At 42.0% G+C, this 24,641-nt stretch overlaps 1 protein-coding gene across 4 annotated transcripts in view; it reads right to left on the reverse strand.

Annotated features, from left to right (window-relative positions):
- NKAIN2 (sodium/potassium transporting ATPase interacting 2) overlaps nucleotides 1-24,641 on the reverse strand; it is a 746,352-nt gene that overhangs the window by 10,288 nt on the left and 711,423 nt on the right. For all 4 annotated transcript variants that reach the window (XM_039532699.1, XM_039532698.1, XM_039532696.1 and 1 more), the window contains one exon: nucleotides 11,610-11,670. In XM_039532699.1, the coding sequence (XP_039388633.1) occupies nucleotides 11,610-11,670 (61 nt within the window). The remainder of the gene's footprint in view (nucleotides 1-11,609; nucleotides 11,671-24,641) is intronic.

Below are 24,641 nucleotides of genomic sequence, written 5' to 3' on the forward strand. Positions count from 1 at the left end.
GGATATAACTGGGGAAGTCATGTAATTAAAACTGGTTATTGCTCAAAATAATGGACATATTTTCTATTAATACACCCACTAAAGACCTGATCTTGTAATCCTGGCACATAGTCAAAACTCCCATTGAAGTCAATAGGAGCTTTGAATTAGTCTCAGTCTGTAGGATGGGATCGTAAGTCTGAATTCGGTATTCAACTTCAGTTGCTGGACATTTGTTGGTGTGCAAAGAGCCTATTAAGCTGGGATGTGTATATCTGAACAGAAGGGGCCCCGTCTATATAAAAGAGTGAGGAGTTTCTACCAAGACCAGCAGGGAGGAACAAAGACATAAGCAGATAGAGAAGTAGGCAGGAAATAATGTGGTATAATGTAGCAAAATGATGCTCATGCAGAAAAAAGGGAAGAATATTAAAAGAAAACTCAGGTGACCGGACGTCCCACTCCAGCAAATAATACAAATGGCTTCAGTAGAGCTATGGCAATTTATAACAGCTTAGGATCTGACCCAAGAAGTTTAACAAGCACAGTTAGGAGCATGAGCCTATAGAAATAACACTGACATTATGGCGTTCATCAAATTTAGTAGGCTGTAAAATTCAGTACAAATTAAATATGAAAGGATACAGACTCTTGAGAGGAGGAGCGGGGAGGAGTGGGTTGGGAAATAGCCATATATGTTAAAAAAATCATTCTTATCAAAACAAAATACCCCACTGTACACACAATTCTCCCTCTGGAGAGAAGATGCGAGAGAATGGACCATACATGACAAATGTCAGTCACATTACTCAATGCACTGTTGGAAGGCTCTAAGCTACCACAGTCATGAGGGTGGTATAAGAACCTATCTAGACTAGACTAGGATACCGGATGTAGTTGAGAGCTGTGCAAAAATGCTGAATTTTACAAACCTTGACACAATTTAGAAATGATTAATGGTGTGAAATTAGGACCAATTTTATTAAATTTGAAATTAAAGCAGAAAACCAGAAGTCTGGCTTAAAAAAAATAAAGAAAATCTATCAGCTAGGAGGAAGATTCTCATGCTCTTGCAGGCTACCATTGCCATCTGGCCTCCTGCTAAGCTGTCTTGTGCTGGCATGATACTCACTGCCTGCCAAACCTACCCTAGTCTTACCCTTTGTATACTGTGATCATGGGTGTTACACACTGTTCAGCAGATAGGCAGAGGTTTGCTCTAATACAAATCTTCAATAAAATTTTCTTACAATGATAATCGAATGCCATAGGCTTTGTCTTGTGGATATAGCAATTAAGACCCACAGAAGAGGATAGCAGAAAAGTGGCAGGGACAAAGAGCGTATCTGCCAGTTTGTGAAGCTGTGCCATTACCAGTGAGACATTATAGCAAAAGATTGAAACGACATAAGAGTTCCAAAGGGTTAGCAGAAGGAAATCCTCTAACCATATTTCTCTGCTCTGGTTTTGATGTGCTCTCATTATTGCAATTGCATTCCCTTTCACAGCAATGGAAACCGTTCTTTGGCAGTCCCTTCTGGTGGCTCATGAATTTCCAGGTTTTCCAGCAGATCCTTATACCACTTAATTTGTTCTTTGAGACAATTCCCTGCGGGGCCCTCTCTGAGCCCTGCTGATCCCTGGCCAGCTCTTCCCTCACTCCATCTGGTATAAGCTAAAATCAGCAAAATCAGATTGTCAGAATTTTGTGTCATCACATCCCAATCAAGCTCCTTCCTCCATTCTGTTAAATGTCTCCACTCCCACTAAAATAATTTAAAAAATATATTTTTTGTTTTCTCTTTAAGTATATCTCGGACAGGCCTGGGACTTCCAGAACAATTTCCATTTGCTCTCCAATTTTCGTGCATGCAAACATTTCCAAAGTGTCCCTGAGATATTTTTAAATTGATAAAATATTTCTAAATTAGCTAAGGATTCCCTAAGTTTTGTCCAGTGCCTTCTAGAGGTAATGCAGGTTAAATAGGATCATCAGGGCACTAATAAAAGGACTTCTTAGGAGGAATTTGCTATAGGCCATCTCATCACAAGGGCTAAGCTGGTGATAAGGAAAGAGCAGACTGGGGCCATGCTACCACAATTATTATTTATTATTTGTATTACTGTAGCACCTAGAGCCCCAGTCCTGGCCCAGGGCTCCATTGTGCTAGGCACTGTATAAACATGGAACAAAAAAAGACAGTCCCTGCCTCAAAGATCTTACAATCTAAATATACCGGTAAGCCAAGAGACAAGAGATGGATAAAGCCACACGGGAGAGTAACACTATTGGTCAGCATGATGGGCTGTGGTCTCTGCACATCAACAGCGTAACGGATGTCAAGTTTTTTGTAGGCCTAACCACAGAGGAGAGTTTTAAGGAAGATAACGAGTTAGTTTTGTGGATGTTTATGGGAAGCACTTCCCAAGTGTGAGAGGCAGCAGGCAGAAATCACAAAGGTGGAAGATGGAGGCTGGCATCATGGGACAATCGGAGGTAGGAACTGACATATCAGTGGCAAATGAGAAATGATACAATACAAATAAATAAGCATAATAAGAATTAATAAGTGTAACAAAGAGGAGAACTGGGCCCTGAATGTGTGAAGACTAACAAGGCAAGGTTAGTGAAGAGCCATCCAAAAATTTAAAAGGAAAAGGCAAAAGTAATACGAAATAAGGAAACTTTTAGGGGGTAAAATACTAATAGACTAGAGAAAACGTAGCACAAAGATATGTGTCAGATAGGGTCTAGGAACACCCAGGACACTACAAAAAATCCAGTTTGACTCCTACAATGGGGAAAACACCAAATTGGACAGAATACAAGAATGCCAGACAGTGCAAGTGAGCAGACACACCTTGAAAAGTACAGCTCAATAGCTTTGGACTCCCAAACAAGGGATTTTGGAGCTTAGCTGTTCATATCAAACCTGCTTTAAAGAGTGCCAGACAAATGAGTGACAATGCTTTTCAGCTGAACTTGTTTGGAGCAGTTGTGACAAACTATACATTGCATTGAGTTAATCATATATGCACATTCTCAGTAGGTAGTCTAGTCAATGTAGACACAACTCAAAGTCTCTTTAAACACAGCAGTTTGAATTAAGATTAGATGTCAAACTATCTGCTACTAGAGAAATACTGTACAGCATCCAGTATGATGTAAATCTGTATATGATGAATGGTTAACCTGAGTGTCTAGTCAGAACTGCAAAACTCCTTTGTTACTAACCCATTTCTGTTACGGACTTGATAAAGTTGCGCAGGGCATTGTTATCTTGCTCTCCTGTCTTGAGTTTCTCCTCCAAGGACAATTACATCTGAGAGTAGCAGAGTAAGATTTTTGAAAGGGTTTGGGTGTAAAATCCATCTCTCTTTATAGAAAGGAGATTAACTTTGCATGGTCCCTGCATCTTTTCCAGTGCAATTTGCTTCTAAGGTGGCTTTTTATACTAGTGGAATCAATATAATATTTTAAGCAGCCTTATTTAAAAACACTTTTCATTTAATAAGATTCAGCAATGGATGATGAATGAAAAAAATACAATAATGTAAGGCAGATACATCCCCTTGGCTACTGTGATTCATTGATTGTATTAAACAGTATTCCATCGTGATGAGCCACCAAAATGGAAATGTTACTTCCTTCAAGCACTAATGTTATGTTATTTAGATATTTTTGAAACTCGAGCTTGACAATCCCCATAGGAGGCAGTGAGGGATGTGTGGGGAGGGGCAGGCAAGACAGTGAGGAAGAAGGGAAATTAACATCTATGAAGCCAGAGACAGCACCATGTCCCCGTCCCCCCCATGATTTTATTTATTTATATATTTGGTTTCATACCACATCCCAGTCTCTTAGGGACTCCTTTAACATCAACTTCATTAGTTAGGAAGGCAGCAATCCATAGCCAATTTTCCTTTCATGTCAAGCTTGTTCATGTATAAACCCAGCCCTTTTGTTGGAAGCATTTGCAATTAATCCCGAAAACAAAGAAAATGCAAATCTTACAGTCTACCCTAACCAACCCTTCTGACTCAAGGCCCTGACCACCATCTATTATACACTAAAATGAATTGAAATTCCCACTTTGAACCTAACTTAATTTTCTAGTGATAATAGGCATGGATTCCCAGAAGCACTCTGTGCATCTTGATAGTAACATCCTAATTTCCTTTCCTGGTAAATGCTTTAAATAAGATTTTAGCACCAAAGGAAATTAACCTTTAAATTAATTGTAATTATAAAATGCCATCGCCGATTTTGTCTTCAGCCTAATTACTTGCTATTATTTAAACAAACTGCCCCTCCTCTGAGCTTTCACTTTGTTTCTCTCTCGGCAACACAGTTCCAGCTGATCATAGCGAAGGCAGCGTAACTGTCTGTGTAGGTCCTGTAAACACCTGGAGAGTGTAGTTCAATTTACATGTCAAACACAACTAGTTTTTCTTTTTCTATCTGCTATTTATATACTCCCCCTCTGGCAGTTAAGGCTGCTTCCGAGATGTTTCCAGTGTGTACTTTAGAACAAGTGGCCAAACCTTGTGGGATTCAGAGTGTTTACATCTCGCTGCTGGGGGAATGAGACAGTAAAAGCCAACCCTCTCTGTTTTTATTAGAGGCCACTTCTAAGGCTAGAACACAACTGAAAGTAATGAAGTGGGAATCAGCTATTGTTACTTTCAAAAGGCTGATGCTGTATAGACGCCCCAGTAAGTTTCCTACATGCTCATTGTTCATGGTGGTAGTTTGGTTTCCCAAGCCAGCTTGTTGTAGGATGAAATGTGTCAGACAGTGTCATGGGATTTCAGAAGCTCCATTCTGTGTGTGTTTGCATCAGCATCCTGACAGCTGAAAAACATCCCATTGTTTTCCCTCTCTCCCTCTTTGGCTTTGCTTGTTTGATGTAGCAGTCACAGCACTAAACGAAACAAGTACACAGAAAAGCTTCTAGCCAGTCAGTGGCTGTACATTTGGGAGTGCAGTTGGGCCAAAGCACTTCGACAAATTTCAAATATATCTTTAGCCTCTCAGCCTCAGTCTGCTCATACAAGGCACAAATAGCTTGTTGAACAGGTGAGAGAACAGGTGCCTGCATGTGGGGGGGTTCTCATATTTGTGTTTCAAGCATTGGCTTATAGCTGTATTTATTGAGAGTTTTTTTAATGCCTCAAAGAGCCATTCATGGGGCCAAAATAACGCAGGAGTCAGGCTTCCCAGGATATTTCAGTTCTTAGGTGGTAGATTTCTTTTGCATTACTCTGATCTGAGAAATGGCTTCCTGAGGCAAAAAATATAAGCACAAATATGAATACTGAGATAAACGGTCCTACTGGAGAGGGCACAGTTCTAGTGGAGACTTTTCCTATCCTCCTAGCCTCAAAACTCCCAATTCACACACATCAGAGAGAAGCAGGGAGGAAGAGTGACAGATTTGCAGTTTAACATTTATTACATGTTTCTTTGTGTTTGTACTGTACTTTCAGAGCTTTTTAAGCAGAGACTTAGGCACAGTACTAATTCTCAATAATGCCTCACTAATCATACTGTGGGAGGCATTTGGCACAGAAATAAAGTAATATACAATGACACCTTGGACTTCTATAGGCCCTTTCATCCAAAGAGCTCAAAGCTATGAAGGCCTGGCAACACACCTGAGACGTATGTTAGTATGATTATTGTTTTGTTTTTACTCACCTGGTCTGTAATTATGCTGGGGTATTCTTTTTATTAATGACTGGGAAACTATTTTCATGATGTTGCCAAAACCCCAAGCATTTATATATTATTATCTCTAATTTAAATATGCGAAACAGGTATGGACAGGTTAAATGACTTGCCCAAGGTCACAAAAAAGTCTATGTCAGAGCCAAAAATAAAACACGGGAGTCCTGGCTTCCAATCCTGTGCATTAGCCACATCTCTTAAAACTAACCAAATAAAATTCTCTTTTCCCACCTATGTGAAATCATCGTGGTACTTATCAGTCCATGGCTGGTACCCCAGAGCACCCCATTCTTTAACATTACAAATATCATTGATTTATGGGGGTTGTAGTATCTGTGACGTATTCTGGGATATCTTCAGTGAATCAGGAAGTACCAAGAGGTTTTCACAGAGGGGAGTAAAGAAATTAAAAAAGGTTACTTAGAACTTATTTCTGTGCCAAATATCCCTAAAAGCCTGGCTTGATGGATATTCAGCATGGAAAGCTGTCATTTTTGCCCTGCATTTCACCTTGAAATAACAAAAGATGGAACAAGTTCTTAAGAGGCAGTGATGTGGCACAGTAAGGTAAGAAGCCACAGTTGCCATAGTTTACATTCACCCCTGCTAGTACCGGGTGATGCAAAGCAGACCTGCCTGTGCTCCAGGAGTATTCACCCTGAACAGATAATAGTTCTACTGCTGCCTTCTTTGAGGGTGTATTACAAAGGGAGAGGTCAGCTTTAGTTTGTAGCTGCGGCTGCACTGGTGCCCCGGTGATGGATGGTGCTATGTGGGGATGCACTGCACTGGCACATCCCCATGCCATCTCAGCAGCACCTCCTCCCTAGTCAGTGCTGCCCACCTTTGGGCTCCCCTTACCACTCCTCGTCCACCAGCAGAGGAGAAGGTGAATCTGTTGAAAGTTGGTGCGGGTGCATTCCAGTTAAGCAGCCAGGTTCCTTGTTTAATTTCCTGCAGTATAAAAATCCCAGGAGGATATTGTTTTATTGATGCCATTCCTGTTTCTTTTCACTAAGTATCTGAATATTTAATAACATTTTTGAAAATATGTTGAATTTTCTTTACAGAAGGCAGCTAACAGCTTATAGCAGGGAGCCAAACTGCTAGTGAGCAAAAGCACATTAAATGAACATTTCAACGTATTAAAAATAGTTTGTAATCTTTTAAAAATGTAGCCCTAATAAGATTTCAGGAAACAAATGAGAAGCTCTGGTAAGTTTACAGCTGTTGAATGCAGCCAAGCAATGATAGCTGTCAACATTTTCATGGTTTATTTTTTTAATTGCTGCACTACTAATGCTAATGAAGTTAGAATGACAATCACTGAGTCATACCAATGGCAATAGGGCAAATGATGGAGAGAAGTAATGGGAGGCCCAGCTGGGGGACTCAGGCCCTCCCCTCTTCCCAGATCTAGACCTCCAGGGGAATCCCTCTCAGAAGCACCAGGCTTCCAAGTTTCAAGTCTCCCTCCCTACTTGGGCACATGAAACAGGAGGCAGAGCAGGTCCCACAGAAGCAACAGGGGCTTATTCAGCCACAGCCAAGAGCAGCATTAGGAAGACAGGGGGTGAGGCACCTTCCCAGCCCTGGGACATTGGGGATGGCAGCAGGATGTTTATTACCATTAGAATGCTGGCCATTCTTTTCTGTCTGCTGATTGGTTGTTTGTCCCCCATCGCCTTCTATCCTACTCTCCTACTGTCTCCCTGTTGTCCTGAATGTTTCTCCCCCTCAAATTCTCCTTCCCTTCCTTCCTTTTTCCCATGCTCTCAGCCTCTCCTAACACTTCGCCTCACCACAGCCTCCGTTCCCATCACACCACAAATAAAAAAGAACATGGAATTAACAAGAAGTGTGCCCATTATACTGGCCTGCATTAGGCAAGTTAAAAGCCAGAGCTTTTCCTTTTGGCTACAATGGCCACCTTATGCTCCACTTTTCCCCCACACCTAATTTCCTCCCCCCATTATTCCTTCCATTATTTCTCTGCTTTTATCTGGCACCGCTTTCATGCTTATGGCACTGATGGCAGGGGCCAACCAAAAGCCTGAGATTATGGACATAACTGTGAGGACCTGAGAAGCCTTGAAAAGACCTGAGCGTTAGGTGAAATGCTCTAGGTTAAGTAAATCAGGTGCTCATCATAAGCTTGATCACTTGGCTTTCATGTTGCTGTGACCCTAAGACCCCTTTTATGCTAACCAGCAAAGGACACACCCAACAGACTGTTGTCAGAATATTCAGCCAAACAGTGTCTTGTAAGGTATCACATAAAAACTGGTGACACGCTGCTCATTAATGTCACTGTGTGATGTATGTACAGCGTGTGTATAAAAAGTTATATATGGGTTCTGGAAATATGGTCTTAAAATATGTTGAGGAGGCAGCTGATAAAGAAGCCTGCCCCAGAAAAAGGATCGTGGATTTACCTGTCTGCACAGATCAGGTGAACAGGTGAAGAGAAAACCACTTGGGTAGATCACAAGCAAAGTACAATAGAAGTACATTTGCATTTAAGGTAAACAAAGTGATCAAGCCAATCGAGAAAGAAAATTGACCAGAGGGTGAAGAAGGCACCAATACTCCAGAGAGCAAGCAGAAGGGCAGAGGAACTTTGTCTGGACTTACTTTTCAAGGAATATATTTCAAAGGTTTTCTGGACTGCCAAAGGGGAAAAGGGGGACTCCCAAAGGGACCAGCGCTCTTGGAATCTGTGAAAAGGTGAATCCTCCCAAGCACGTGGGTTGAGGATCCTGAGAACTGACTGTAGGTGAGAAAGTTCCTGAAACCAAGGTTGTAATCTGTAAAATTTTACACACTAGAAAATATGTTGTATTTTGTTTTATTCGTAACCATTTTCTGTTTCTATTATCTCTGCTTAGTATCACTGAATTCTCTGTTCTTTATTATTAAACTTATTTCTGGCTTATAAATTCATCTCACTGCTGGTATACTAAAGTAAGGTGTGCAGCCTCAGCGGAGCCAACAGCCCGGTGTGTGTTCTGTCTCTTCAGAGACAGTGGACTTGGTAATTTCTGTAAGAGTCCAGCAAGAGGAATGGGACACTGCAGAGAGACATCTCTAGGGAACTCGGGAACTGGAGTTCACTGAATGTTAGCTGCAAGGCAAGCTAGGCTGGCAGAGTCTCGAGGAGTTTGCTGGTGAGGCAGGCAGACTGGTGTGCAAGGAAGCTGCCACAAAATTTAAGCTCCAGCAAAGCTCTCTCTTGCTGCGGCAGAGGGGCCTATGGTTCTGGGTGCCCCAAAAGACTGTCACGGTTGCATCTCATTTCCTTACCCTTTGTCTGTGGCTTGTTTTTTAAAAATCAGTTTGGTCTGTGAGTGTTTTGGGGCAAGGACAATGTTTGTACAAGAGCCAGCACAATAGGGCCTTGGTCTTGACTGTAGTCTTTAGGCACCACCTGAATATAATAAATAAATAAGAAACAGCCAACAGGAAGAAGATATAGATCTATATAATGATGCAATCCCTCCTCCCCCTTTTGGGCATGTAGGAACTGGCAGATATAGCAGAACCAAAATAGTTCTGATATATGGGGTAAGTAAGTATCAGGGAACCAGCACAGCTGGAGTCAGATTTATAATCCCTCAGATCAACAGTCTGAAACAACTGCATAAATGGGAGGTGCAGCTTTTGCAGGGGCTTAGGCTACAGTGGTGACCATGGAGTCCCCTTGGGGATAAAATTCCCTTCTCCTGAAAGCATTCCCTTTTCACTCTGACTTGCTGCACATGAGATGATCTGGCCCAGAATATTTTGAAGAAGTTACACACAGAATCTGTGTTTAGAATATAAACACCAGGAGATATGAAATCACAACAGCAGACACTTAACTGTCCTGACAGGGGGCCGTAAAAGATGTATGTGCAGGGAAAGGGAGGGGAATGACTAGAAAACACAGTTAACTGGTAATTCAGGAATCAGAAAATAAACCTGAATACAGGTGGATGTAGGAGGTCCAAATCCTTGCCCAGCTGAGGAGCACGTTACAAGTCAGAGTGCCGTGCAAAGGCAGAGAAAAACTCACTTTTGTACTCCCCTAAACCAGGGCCATAGTCTGTAGGACTGGTCCCATAGTATAAGGGAGCACTTTCCTCAAGTTGCTTTGCTTTATGATGTCTGTTAATAGAATGAAAAGACTAAAACCACAGCTGGGGATCACTGTACTCTAAGGGCATCTCAACCACACTCCCATTTCTCCAGCCTCGCTCCATAAACTGGCTCCAGGTGGAATGGTGGTGGAGAAGCCTCTGTGCTGGCGTTACATATCTGGGGCCATCCCTGCACTGTGATGATGCTCCCAGAACTGGATAAGCTGACTCTTTAGCCAGATTTCACTGCTGGTGTGGTGCAAAGCTGCTGCACCTACTTGGAGGATCAGGCCGATGGTAGATAGTACACTAGCAAAGTTATAAGAGAACCAAAATAGGCAAGAAATCTACAAGAAAATCTTCTGAAAAGCATGAAAATCTTTTTCTCTGGGTAGCTCTCACAACAGTGAATGGAAAATTGTATAATATTAGCTATACAAGATTTGAGACGGAAATACCATTTTACAAATCACAGGAGAAATCATTTGAGTTTTTAATTAATTCTTCACCTGTTCAGTGAGCCAAATTTTGATGTCTTTACTCAGTTTTTACTTCGATTTGGCCCAGTAGCATTACAGAAAACTGAAAATGAATGTAATCTCTTAGAAGAGAAGGCAGAATTGTTTTAAATATGATTCCATTTTGGGGTGGTCTAATTCTCCTCTAGCTCTGTTGCTACCCAACTTATTGAATTAGACAACAGGACAAAGAGCTTATGCCTACATCATTTCATGAAGTGGCACTACATTCATGGTGTAGGCCTTCACACCAAACATGCTCAGAGCCCTTTTTACTAATATTCCACTCCTACCTCCACAAAAACAAGAGAAGGCTGAAATGAATCTCTTCTCTAGGACGTTGGAAATGAGGTTTACTTAAATGCTAAATCTCCATGATGGCTCACAGTGGCACTGCAAAACCAATAGATTATAGGATTCCAGCTATTTTCCACACAGCAAAATATACAAAGGAAACCCCACCAGGTTTATTATCGCTCTCAATCAAGTAAAAGCCTGTAAGCTTCCTGTTGGAAAACTCTGTCTCTAGGATTCATGTATATTTTATCAAAGTTACATGCAGTCCGGATATTTGTTTCTGAAACATTTCAATCCCCAACTGCACTGAAATACTGCTGTGCCTCTTTTTTTTTTAAAATCAAAGTTAAAATAAATAATAAATGGGATTACTAGGATCCATAGCTTCTATTCACAGTAAATTCTCCTCAACAGGTTTTTATTGACACAAGTAAGTAAAAGAAACCTAAAGATATTTTTTTAAACATTTCCACTACTTTTAATTGTACACTGGAGCAGCAGGACCTAAACAGGAACACAGCTTCACCTCTCTTAAATGAAATTCCTGCAATGATCTAAAGCCAGCTCTTGCCAGAAGTGCTGTTACAATCCCTTGCAGTCAACATAGAAGAGATGTACCCCCATCAGTAGCCAATTATTTTCACAATAGTTAATAACAGTCTTTACAAAAAGGTTGTTTACAAATTCTAGGGGGCGGGGAGTTGATTTGGTTTGCTTTAACAACATGTTGCCGAGAAAAAAAAGCTGTAAGTCATGCTTTCAGAATACTAAAGAATTTTTTTAAAAGTTGCATTTAATCACTTCCTTGATTTGCTAGACATTTACTAATAGATCAAGTGTGTGGGACAGAAGGCATGCGCCTAACGACCCTATAACCAAGTATTTAGGATGAAGCTCAGAGAGTGTCAGGAGAGTGAAGAATATCACAAAGAATTCATCTAGTATTAATAGAGCTTTAGTACTTACAGCTGTCCTCTTCTTCAGTAATACATTTCACAACATAACAGGCATAGATGAACCCTGCCAGCTGAAACAAAATGTAATAGTATTAGATATAAAGCCAATACAAAAAATGGTTTAAAAACCAAAAACTTTCTAGACTCTTTGCTGAGGCATTGCCAATTCTTTATTATAGTTCTTTATGTTCTTTAGTGAGTGGATTTCTCTTATTTTCTGTGACTCTATTAGAACTAGTCAGGAAATTATTTTTCCCCCCTGCAAAACATTCCAAGAAAAATGAAAGCAAAATTGCTTTAGTCAAAAATTTCCCATACAAATATGTATTTTCGTTAAACAACTGAAAAACAAAAACTGATTTTTTTTGTTTTTTGGCAACTGATTTGGAATTTTTTTTGTCAGAAATACTATTTTTGAATGAAACCCTATGGGGGAGGGGGGAGTAACAATGAAACAAAGAAACAAACCAAAAAAACTTTTCAGTGAAAAAACTGAAGGCCTAGGATCTAGTCCAGTGAGCTTCAGAGTTGATCTCATTGAGTATTCCTTCATCTGCCACTTGGAAATGAGTCCTGTAGTTGTGACTGTGGAATGGGTTTCTGTGTCTGGACTGCCCTCTCAGATCCAAGAAATAGCTAGTCCTACATCTGAGGATAGATTTATGGATATGTTTATGTCAGTGTCTCTTACAGCAGTTGGCAAACACACATTTTGTTCCTTAGATCCCCCTTGTAAGAATGTGTACAGAATATCATCTTAAATGGAAACAATATCATTCAAAGAACACATATATTTGTGCTGGAAGACCAGGGTCACCAGTGGATTACTCCAGATAATATTTTGCAAAAATATTAAACATCACACATACCATATGCCAAATATAATGTAATTCCTCTATTAGTCCTTCTACTGGTTCAAGTCCAGTAGGCTGTCTCTGAGAAGTTAGATTCCATGTGAAAGCTCCTTGCAGCATCTTATGTGCTCTTCAAGGCTGTCCGTCACATATGATATTTGAGAAGTTTTCCTTTACATAGTGTTAACAGACTACTACCTCTTCTAGCTCATCACTAAGGTCTACACATAAAGATGATATGGAGTCAACTGAGTCTAGGTTCTTCAATTTTTTGTGTGCCGAAAAGTGATCGTTTGGTCTAACCCTTTTGCATAACATCATTGTCAGTTTTGAGAGTCTAGATTTGTGATGCAGAAGACTTAAAAAACAAACAAATGATAACAAAAAACTTTTTTTGGCCAGATCAAGTCTCCATTTGGAGATCACTTGCAACCAATGTAGAAGGTGTGCGTGGGATAGTTAAATCTCTATTGGGAGCACAAAAACATCAATAGAGGCTATATTTCTGTGTTACAACAGAGCTAAATGATCATTTCAGTCATTTATTTCATATCTGACCTATAGCTCTGCTGGGAGGATTTGACACCAGGGAGGCATGAAAATTCGCTGTTGGACACAAAGAACCTATTGTACCAAGAACAGTGGCATCTTCTGTTAACAGCAGCATTTCATCTCTACTTTATTGGTTCACTATTTCCTTTGGTAACTTGGCTTAAAGATAGAGGACTAAATTACTCCACTGATATAATCCTGTGCAACCCCGTTGACTTCAATGATATCACATGGAGTATAATTCAGCAAAGAATTAGGCCCAGAAACATTCATAATTGATTCCACTCTTGAAAGTGAGCCTCAGCTTAATAGTTTCTCTGGTCTCTTTTTACAGATCAGCAGATCCAAGTTAGCCTAAGAGTTGCGTCTCTGGTAGGCAGTCACAGTGGTAAAGACATTCTGACAATAGTTTGGTATTTCACTTCTTGCTAAAATGCCACAAGTTCATGTTATTAACTAAACTTCTCTTACAAAGTAAAGCAAACAAACTATCACAAATTGTGCTTACTACTGATCTTTCAATTGCACCCAGTTGCATCTCTTAAATATCAGGGGAACTCCTTTAATATATAAGTAAATCCTACAACATTTCTTCAGATGAGCTTGCTGATTAAAACAGTGCCTTTAAGCTAGAAATTGTTCTGTTCTGAACACAAATGGAAGTTTGTTTCCCGCAAAATAATCAGGATTCATAAAACAAGCCTCTCTTTCTCTCATGTTTCTCCAGTTCTTTTCTTGATGCACATATAGCAACCTTTGTTTTAATTTTAACTTCACAGCTATCTTTCACAATAATATATTGGACATTCCACTGCTGTTTTCAAAGGGAGATGCATTCTGTCAACAATAAAGGGTGTCCATGGAAAGCTGGGGCACTGAAGGTTCACAGAACACAGATGGACTGCACTGAATAAATATCATTTAGCAAAGTAGCCCTTAGTTGTTTTCACACAGTTATTGCATGGTGTCTCTAAACAAGTGAAGAGTTACCAATGCAATATACCTGGGCATGAAGCCACCACCCCTTAGGAAACTCCAACTAGTACAGAATGCTACAGCATGTCTCCTCAGCAGCACAGGTTACCGTGAACATCAGTGTCAAACCTGTCCTGTTCTCTCTACACTGGCTTCCCATAGACTAAGGAGTCAAATTCAAGGTCTTGGTTCATATCTTCAAGGTGCTAAATGGTCTGGGCCCAATATATCCAAGGGCACATCTACGCTTCTGACTGTACACAGTTACAAGTGCATTGTTGTGCCATAACCTCCCTCTTGTCCACATCTGAAACCTTGAAGCATGTTTCTGAAGTACAGTCCAGTGCACAAAAGCTAGCATGCATGAGGAGCGTGGGTATTTACACACCGCCAATGTCGCATAGCCCTGTACCCATTCGATTGTACAGTGTGAACAAGGGCAAGGGGCATATATACCAGGTCATGGGGATTGATAATCCTTGAGGGCTATTCCCACAATGAACTCATCCCTTTGCTGCCTGACCTTTGCCCAAAAGTATAAAGGTCCCTGCTCCTGCCCCCTTGCCAGCAGTAGTAGCAATCCGCACTGAGCACTTTAAAACAGTTTTCTGCTGAACTCCATTGATCTGTACTGGCAATCTTGGATCAAGCTGTGAGAGCAGTTGCCTAGTCTCTAGAGCACACCCTCATCCTGATCAGTGTGTGATCAGAGTACATCATCCTCCATGACTTTTTCCACATAGGCAGAAACATTCCTGTGTACTGGGAGATTTTGCAGAGGCTTGAGAAGGCAGGCATTCATCAGACTCCATCCCAGTGCCAGGAGCATACGAAGCACCTCAGGCTCCTGTACCGGAGGGTGAAGGACTCCACCAGTTACAGGGACCTAGCACATGCCTGTGCTATGATGAGCAAGACTGGGTGCTCTCCAGGGCTGCAAGCATGGACCCTGAAGTGCCTCACACCTCCCTCCTCAATCTCACCCAGTCTCATCATATGACGGGATGCCGCGGACGGCCTGCGTGAAGAGGAAGCAGGGACGTCGGAGGAAGTCCCAGGAGACACAGAGAAAGAGGAGCCTGTGATTTTGCACCTCTGCCAGGAGGCTCTGGCTGAGGAAGCCCACCCGAGGAGCCTGAGGACCCAGTGCTGTTGTAGGAACCAGAATCCGACACTGGTAAATTTTACAATGGACCCTGCAACCATCACCAGCAATATCCTTTCTTGCTCTGGTGGTAAACACTTCACCCTGGTCCTCATCCCCATCCCGATATGGTTCTAGAGCAACACACAACTGTAATTCAATGATTTCATTGAAATCCCATGAAACACTGTGAAACATTCAGCAGAAGCTACAAGAAGTTATTAACAAGCAGTCACTGAGTCCCTGTATCTGCACATTTCTCAGACAGCACTGACACCAATAGTCCCAAGGCTGTTTGACAGAGACGAAAAGGGCGGGAGGGAAGGTGAGGGGGAGAGGGCAGGTTTTAAAGGGTCTGTGTGGGAAAATAATAGTTTCATGACAGTTATGGTTGTGCAAAGACCCAACACCACCCCTCTCCACCCCCACCTCCATCTTTCCTTCCCCTTATGAATGGGAGCCATGCAGAAGTGGGTGGGGGTGGTTGGTAGCTTGTGTGTGGATGCCCCTAGGTCCAGGAAGGAAAAGAGAACTATTTGGCTGTCCAAAGAAAGTCAGAATGGTCCATTTTCCTGATGCCCATTTCAAATGTTTTGTACTGTCCCTGTCTCTGGTGTCTCTCTTCTTGCGCTAAGCCACTAGGCAGAAGCTAGGAGAAACTGGGGTGGGTAAAGCATCCACTCTGGTGGCTGCAACAACACAATGTCATCTTTCTTAGCAGTGGAGAGGCGCCTGGTTTGTGGTGTTAATCGAAAAGTTCAGGGAAGAACATACACTTCTAGAGTCACACTCTGGGTCTATTCCAGTACCTTCAAAACATCTATGTTCTCCAAGTGATGGCCAGCCTTCAAAGAAGAAAAAAGGTGACTGGTAACGTTACCTCTGAAGGAACCAAATCAGACCCAAACTGGTCCCCTTGATGCTCTGTAAATATTACAACTGTTTAATAAAAGTACTGCAGGTATCTTACCATTTTTATCCTCCATTCCTTCCTCATGGGCTGCAAAAGTAGTTTGAAGGAAGGAGGCTATAACAGTTGCATTCCTGGGATGCTAAAAAGTATTAAGATTGGGGCCTTTCACAGAACAGTTGCCTTATGTGGGGGGATGTAGGTACATTTAGGTAACTGCTACCCTTGTCTTTGACGTGGCAGGACATTCCGATGCTGGCAGGGAAATCATTCCAATGGTAAAGCAGGAGTTGCACCGCAAAGATAGCAGAGGTAGATGAAGGACCCTGCAAGATCTGCTTCTTGGCATAGACAGAAGGAGCCAGGAGCAGTTCAACTTTCTTAGGCAAAGGGAGGGGTGGGCTCTTAGGCAGGATAAGGCACTTCTGCAAATGGAGAGACAGCACAGATAATGGGAGTGTGCACATCAAGAATGGGACCATCACTCATGCAGCCCTAGTCCAGCTGGTGGAGGAATGCTTTCAGGACCCACCCACCACTGTACTTACTCCTGTCCAAGAACAAGCACCACCTCCTCCTCTACTCCTCCAGCTGCCACCAGGCTGCTGCTGAGGTGGTGAATCTCCCCTGCCCCCACCCCCCTCCCGGCTCCCAGCTGCACAAGATCCTCTGTAGGCACCTGAACCCCCTTGCTGGGGAACCCCCCCAGGGCATTCAGGAGGGGCGCCCAACCTAGCCCCTATAGCCCAGCCTGTGTTTGGCCCCCAAACCTCATGCAGGAGGCATCCCTGTTTGTTCTCCTGCACAGTATTTCACAGCTGTTCCTCCATTGTCAGGGTAAGGGGGATGGGAAGGGTGAGGAGACATGTCCACAGACATTAATGTTTGATCACTTCTCAAGGAATTTGACCTTTATTTTTTGTTTCATTTGTCCCTGTCACAAGCAGTTTCAGCTCCACTCGTGTGTGCACCTTGTTTTCAGAGTACCATCAATGTGATACTTCCCAGAGGTCTGGGGTGGGGTAGCAGAACTCACAGCACATGACTGTGATTTCTGAAAAGTCTGGTGCTATGGAAGTGCAAACAATTTCATCCCCCTGCCCTCCCCAACACACACACACACACACCGGCCATGAATTAATTATTTTTATTTATTTTTTAAAGTATTCATGACAATGAAGTAAGCTGTGAAATAGCTGTTGCTATCCAAAGCACCAGAATGAAAAACAGAACACACGTTAATTGAAACATCTTTAAGGCTTCGTTAACGATTTAAGTTACAATATGGCCAGGGGAAACAAAACTAAATTAACACTGAAGATCTCTGACACTGAGTGGTGCTTTCACAATCCCGCCACCCCCCATCCCCACCAAACAGTCACCACTGGAAATGATGGTCGTATGCATGCCATTGGAGTACAAATGCCATGGGAGTAATTGTACATAGAACCCAATAAGTGCTCTAAGCAACGGTGTCAGAAAACACTGTGAGGAAGGAATGTGTGAAGTCCCTCCCTACACCTTACAGAACGTTTTTTATATTACATTAACAATGCTCCCCGTAAAGCAGCCCGAAATACAGCAGTTAACACATAACAAAAACATTGCTTGATAATGCCCTTAAAGTGTGCTGAAACTCTCGTCAGCAAAAAACCAAAAGGGTTAACCTTGAGGGCCCTACCACTCAATTGTCTGCTTTCAGTTAGTATGTTAACATTGGCTGCAGGGAATTGAAACCCATGGAGGTATCTCACAACAGAAATATTTGGGAAAGCTGCATTTAGCTTTTCCAGTAGCACCATAGCATCACAGTAGTGTTCCTTGGCACAGCCTCAAGTTACTTTCTGGCTCCTCGCGGCTCCATGATGTACAAGCACACAGCATCATGAATTTCCCTGGCCTGCTGGGAACCAGGAGCTCTGCACATGAGTGTGATCTGGCTGCATGTACGGGCTTTGAGAAACAGATGTGTCCTGGGCCCACTCGCGGTATTCCCCTTTAGCCTCTCAGATGTTGTGCAAGGCACAACACACTACAATAATCTGAACTGCATTGGCCACACTGGTATCCAGATGGATCCAGAAGCATCACCAACAGGCTTTCAGTTGCCCAAAGGCTCACTCGGTCACCATTCTGCAGATAATCTTTATTTGATTTGTGTAGGCACTGTCAGGGTATGGCTTAATGAGCCAGGGTAGGAATGGGTATGCGGGATTCTCCAAAATAAATGTTGGCACAGAAAAACTGAACATAATCACATCATTTGTGGGGAAGAAAGTCCCTTCTTCCCCACTGCAGTACAACCCTGAACTCCCAAGCACCCTGGCATCTAGAATCTTTCCCATTTGTCCAACATTCATGTTCATGAACCGACCCTTGTAGTCCACTTAGCCTTGGAGAACCTATTAATACTAACCTTTTTGTTCACATATTCACTGGCCCCTTTTGGTGGGCAAAGTATAGGGATGTGTGTTCCATCAATGGCTGCCACACAGTTTAGAAACCCTATCCTCTGAAATTCCACAATAATTTCAGGGACTTGGATTATGGCAACCACCCTTGGGTACATCACAGAGTTGATACCCTGGAAAACCTGTACAAACACCACTTTGACAGTTGACTTCCCAATCCTGAACTGGTTTACAACTGACTGGTAGCTGTCAGGTATGGCCAGCTTTTAAAGGATGATAGCCACCTGCTTCTGCATTGACATGGGTTTCCAAAATCAAATGGTCTGGCACTGGTGGGCTGGTGAAAACTGCTCACACAACTCCATGAAGGTCTTCTTCATTCTGAAGTTCTGCAGCCGCTGGTCATCATCCCAGGTTTCCAAGATGATGCTGTCCCACCACACTGTGCTGGTTCTCCAGGACCAGAAGCAGTGGTCCATCCATGGGCATCCTGTTGCAATCCCTGCACTCAACACATCTGTTCCTTAGCACTACAGTGGATGTTCATTCCTCCTCTGGGTCAGTTGTCTTTAGTGTCTCAAATTTTTCTGGACTGATTCTGTCCAGGGTCCAATACTGCGCTGCATGAACATCTGTCCAGTGAGAGGTAGCAGGAGCAGAACCATATCATCACACACTTGCTGCATGTCTCCAACACAATTTGGAAGAAGGGAGAGATGACCGAGAGCTGCTATTACCAAATCTGTGAAGATGGTGTACAGTACCAGCAACACACAGCAAGGCAATTCCCAGTTGAGTTCTTTGATGCACAGGACTCTGCAATACTGCCCCTGAAATGGTAGCACTGTCATTGTGTACCAAAAAGGGGTAGTGTGGACGTGGGTATATGCCTGTGCACAGCATGTACCTGTGTCCAACTCAGCATATGTGGACACTTGGTGTGGGTACATGTGCTAGCAGTACACGGAGAAGTACAGGGAAGTGCACAAGTGTAGATGTAGCATAAAAGATCGTCTAAAGCTCCAGGATGAAGGCATGGTTGAAAACTTTGCTCCTCAGGCATAGTGGCACAGCACTTTCTACAATAAGGATAAAGGTTATCTGTATTTCTCAGAGGCCAGCCCAAGCCTGTGGAATGAACTCACTCAGGAACTAAAGACCATCACAAACCTCACCACCTTGTGTTCCAAGTGCAAGGCACATTTCTTTGACCTTGCCTTCTCTACCATAAAGATATAACAATGTGTGTATATATAATAAAATAAATTCCAAAACACTCCACTGCACACACTCCCCCCTGGAGAGAGTATCAGAGAACAAACATGTGACAGATGTTAGTCATGTCACCTAATGTACTACTGGAAGGTGTTCAGATGCTACTCTGATGAGTGTGGTATCAAAACCTATATAAAATAGAACTTTTCATTCAGATGGGAAAATTTTGTTATGAGAAGATAGTGAATGAGCCCATTGGTGCTGTGGAGAGAAGGACCCTGACTCAATTTTAGAGAAACACTTCACATCTAGGAAAGCTGCCATGGAAATATTTGTTACTTTGAGTGCATTCTGGTCACTGCTACTTCTGTTATAGACACTGTAAACATAAGAACATAAGAATGGCCATACTGGGTCAGACCAAAGGTGCATCCAGCCCAGTAACCTGTCTGCCAACGGTGGCCAATGCCAGGTGCCCCAGAGGGAGTGAACCTAAGAGGTAGTGATCAAGTGATCTCTCTCCTGCCATCCATCTCCACCCTCTGACAAACAGAGGCTAGGGATTAGAAGAAATGGGCCCAAAGCACCACAGATCAGCTCTGGATCCCAATTCCCCTGGTTATATGTTTGAATCTCTCCCATACTGACTGGAACCTACCCAGTGTTTGAGCCAGGGTTTGGCTTTATGCCCTTCTCTAATTCATTGTGGGTAGGGTCTCTAGAGGAGAAGTAATTCATCTAATTTAGATACATAGATGACTAAATGCTTGTTTTTGACACTGAATGCCATCACAGACACGATTTTCTGAAGCTCTTTACTGCTCTCACAGATATGCCTACAACAGACTATAATTAAAGACTACTGTTTCTGAAAGCTACTCTTCTCCTATCCCGATCCTCCCAAACCCAGTGTTAGTTTGTGATTGAAGGCTGTTTTCATATGATAAAATGGAAATTACATGATGGTTTGAACCAGCGTAGTAAAATACAGTAACTCCTCACTTAACGTTGTAGTTATGTTCCTGAAAAATGCGACTTCAAGCGAAACGATGTTAAGTGAATACAATTTCCCCATAAGAATTAATGTAAATGAGGGGGTTAGGTTCCAGGGAAATTTTTTTCACCAAACAAAAGACTATATTAGGGTTAAAATATAGACTATATAAAAAGACTATATAATATAGTCTTTTGTTTGGTGAAAAAAAATTTCCCTGCAACCTAACCCCCTCATTTACATTAACTCTTATGGGGAAATTATATAATATATACACACACAGTATAAGTTTTAAACAAACAATTTAATACCGGTACACAGTGATGATGATTGTGAAGCTTGGTTGAGGTGGAGGGGTCAGAGGGTACGATATATCCCTTACTGCTAAATGATGAACTAGCAATTGGCTGAGCCTTCAAGGGTTGACTCTCTCACTCTACAAGGCAGCAGGAATGGAGGGAGATATGCACATTTCTCCTTTAAATACACTGCCTTGTTAATTAGATCATCTTGCTGAGACTGCAGCTGCTGCAAGCTCCCTCCATCCTGAACCCTGGTGTGTCCCCCCTGCTCTGTGGAAGATGGGGTAAGCGGGTGCAGAAGCAGGGGGGAGGGGATACCCTAACATTAGCCCCCCCCTTCCTTTCTTTCCCCCTGCACAGCAAGCAGGAGGCTCAGGGAGCAGCTCCAAGTCAGGGGGCAGGAGAGCACATGGCAGTGGGGGGAGGGACAGCTGCAATTGCTAGCCTGTTGGGCAGCTGCTGCACATGGAACTTAGGGGAGCAGGGACTTGATGGGTGAGCTGATGGGGGGGCTGCTGGTCCACCTGGTTCTAAGCCCCGACCAGCTAGCTTCAACAGGCTGCTCTTCCTGCAAGCAGTAGACAAAGCAGGCGGCTGCCAAATGATGTTAGAAGGGAGCATTACGCAACTTTAAACCAGCATGTTCCTGAATTGATCAGCAACATAACAACGAAACAAGGTTAACCAGGACGACTTAAAGTGAGGAGTTACTGTACCCACTTCTCCTCCCCCAAACCTTAACCCAACAAAGAAAAACCCAACCCAGCAACACAACCCCAAGAGGAACTACAAGTTTTCAAAGATTACTTCAGATTGTTTATATTCTGTTTGATGGGTACAACTCTCTCATGTCTACACAAAGTTAAAAAAAATCTCTTTAAGAAAAACTGATAAATTATTTACCACTGTAACCCAGAATTATACTCTTAAGGTGTTTGTGAGGCTATAAGTTAACCCTGAGCTTGATCAGAGTGCACTTCTGAAGTTGCCAAGGTTGCCAAGTACTGTGATCACAGTAAATCTAAATCAACATTGATCAAAATCCTGTCTAGTTATTTTTCCTCAACCCCTTTGATTGAGACAAAATATTTTCATTCACTGCAAATGGCAGCAGGCTTGGGAAAAGGCTTTTTTGGAAAACTCATCATTCCTGTTCAATTTTTTTTTACTATAGCACCTATATTGATAATTGTAAAGAGGAATCTTTATTAAGCCAGTTAGCTGAACCAAAGAATGACACCAAGGAAAACAAAATTAGAAGAGGGTAAGTTGTGCACGCGGAGCTGAAGAAGACAACGTTACAAATATGAAGATGAATGACTTAAGGATTCTGGAACTAGCACAAGGTCCTATCCTCACTGAAAGTAAATAATTCTTATCTCCTTCTATAGCTGGTCTTTGTCAGAAGAAACGTCAATCTGACACAAATGCATTGTGTCTTGGGCTGAAAAACAGAGCAGCATCCACAGAGGCAGCTAAGTGCTAGTGCTTGTATTTTAACTTCTCATGCCAAGCCTAAGTTTTGTAGCACACAGGGGTTTGAAAGGATCACTCAGAAGTTGAAGATCTCTGAAGAGAAAACAAAAGGAGACTGGGTTAGGAACAGAGGGCTGGGTCCAATGCTGTAGGATCAGGCTTAGAGTGCCAGTGTTAATTCTGGATTTTATTGCTTTTATGAGAACCATGTAAGTCAAACCATTGTACCTAAATTTTCAGTCACCTGCCATTTAGCTATGTATCTTCCACTGACTTTACTGGGATCTTTGTGGCTAGATTCCACGTAACGTGATACAGTTAAGGGTCAGTGTTTCTTTGAAATAGATTTTTGGCAGTTTTATACAGTATATGTACATAATAAGATGAGGGTTGATAAATTACCATCAAGAAAACTTGCAGTATATTGATTTCTCAAGAAAATCATACCCATTACTTAGTAGAACAAAGGAGACAGAGACCTTTCTATCAATAGCTGTAGAATTAGATTAGTGTCATGGGGGTTTTGAAGCTACCCCATGTACTAACCCTTCCAAATTATGTTTTGGTTGCCTGAAGTGTTATGGTAATGTAGACAGCAGATCACTGCTAGAGTTTATTATGACACTGAAGTAACACAGTACAGAGACTATTCTCCAGAGATGCAGCTTTATTTATGTTTATATGTACAATTGTTATCCTGATTTTTTGAGAGTTCTCATCTGCTTACAAGTTGAACTACTCCTTATTGAAATAGTAGGCCGGTGCATTTTAAAAATATTAACTTACAGGGCCAAAACCCTTCTGGAGAATGCAGTCTGCACTAACACTAAACTCTTTGGCTGTGGAATTAACAAATGCTATGCTGTATAAAGCAGATATTTAGTTGATGTGATCAAGTCTCTTGGTCCTGACTGATAGTCAGAATAACTGATCTTGTAGAAGCTGTGTTAAACTACTGGAGAACTTAAGATCAGCCATACTGTGTCAGAGCAATGGTCCACCTAGCCCAGTATCCTGTCTTCAGACAGTGGCCAATGCCAGGTGCTTCAGAGGGAATGAATAGAGCAGGCAATAATATAATAATATTGCCCATTGCCAAATTCTGGCAAACAAAGGCTAGGGACACTTCAGAGCATGGTTTTACATCCCAGCCCATCCTGGCTAATAGCCATTGATGGACCTATTCTCCATGAATGTATCTAGTTCTTTTTTAAATTCTTTTTAAAGTCTTGGCCTTCACAACATCCTCTGGCAAAGAATTCCACAGGCTGACTGTGCGCTGTGTGAAGAAATACTTCCTTTTGCTTGTTTGAAATCTGCTGCCTATTAATTTCATTTGGTGACCCTTAGTTCTTGTGTTATGAGAAGGAGTAAATAACACTTCCTTATTTACTTTCTCCACACCAGTCATGATTTTATAGACCTATATCACATATGCCCTTTGTTGTCCCTTTTCCAAGCTGAAAAGTCCCATTTTATTAATCTCTCCTCATACAAAAGCTGTTCCATACTTCTAATTATTTTTGTTGCCCTTTTCTGTACTTTTCCAATTCCAATATATCTTTTTTGAGGGGGGCGACCAGATCTGCATGCAGAGGCAATGAGATATTTTATGTCTTCTTATCTATCCCTTTCCTAATGATTCCCAACATTCTGTTCGCTTTTTTGACTGACTGCTGCACATTGAGTGGATGTTTTCAGAGAACTATCCACAGTGACTCCAAGATCTCTTTCTTGAGTGGCAACAGCTAATTTAGACCCCATCATTTTTTATATATATATATGTATAGTTGGGATTATGTTTTCCAATGTGCATTACTTTGCATTTATCAACATTGAATTTCATCTACCATTTTGTTGCCCAGTCACTGGAGCCATCCAGTTTCCATTTTCCAAGCATGGCACTGAAAAATGTGAGAAAAGTTTGTATCTTAACCTACATAGTAAGCATCAGTTTGCTTTTTAATTAAAAAAAATCTTAGAGGTTGCTTTTTTCTCCTTATGGGACCAATATAACCTAAATGATAGCTACAGAAACCTGTACACACTGGGAAATAGAGAGGATACTATTAAGTTACATTCAGTTTTTATATTTTTTTTTGTCCAGTGCATCCTATCTCCTTTATAGCGGTAATTTAGAAGTTGCTTGGGGCAGGTCTGTCTTTATTTTCTGGCTGGTGTTTCTAATTTCTTCCTTGCATAAAAATCT

The sequence above is a fragment of the Mauremys reevesii genome, linkage group 3 (assembly GCF_016161935.1).
Source record: "Mauremys reevesii isolate NIE-2019 linkage group 3, ASM1616193v1, whole genome shotgun sequence".
In the NCBI taxonomy this organism is placed as follows: Eukaryota; Metazoa; Chordata; order Testudines; family Geoemydidae; genus Mauremys; species Mauremys reevesii.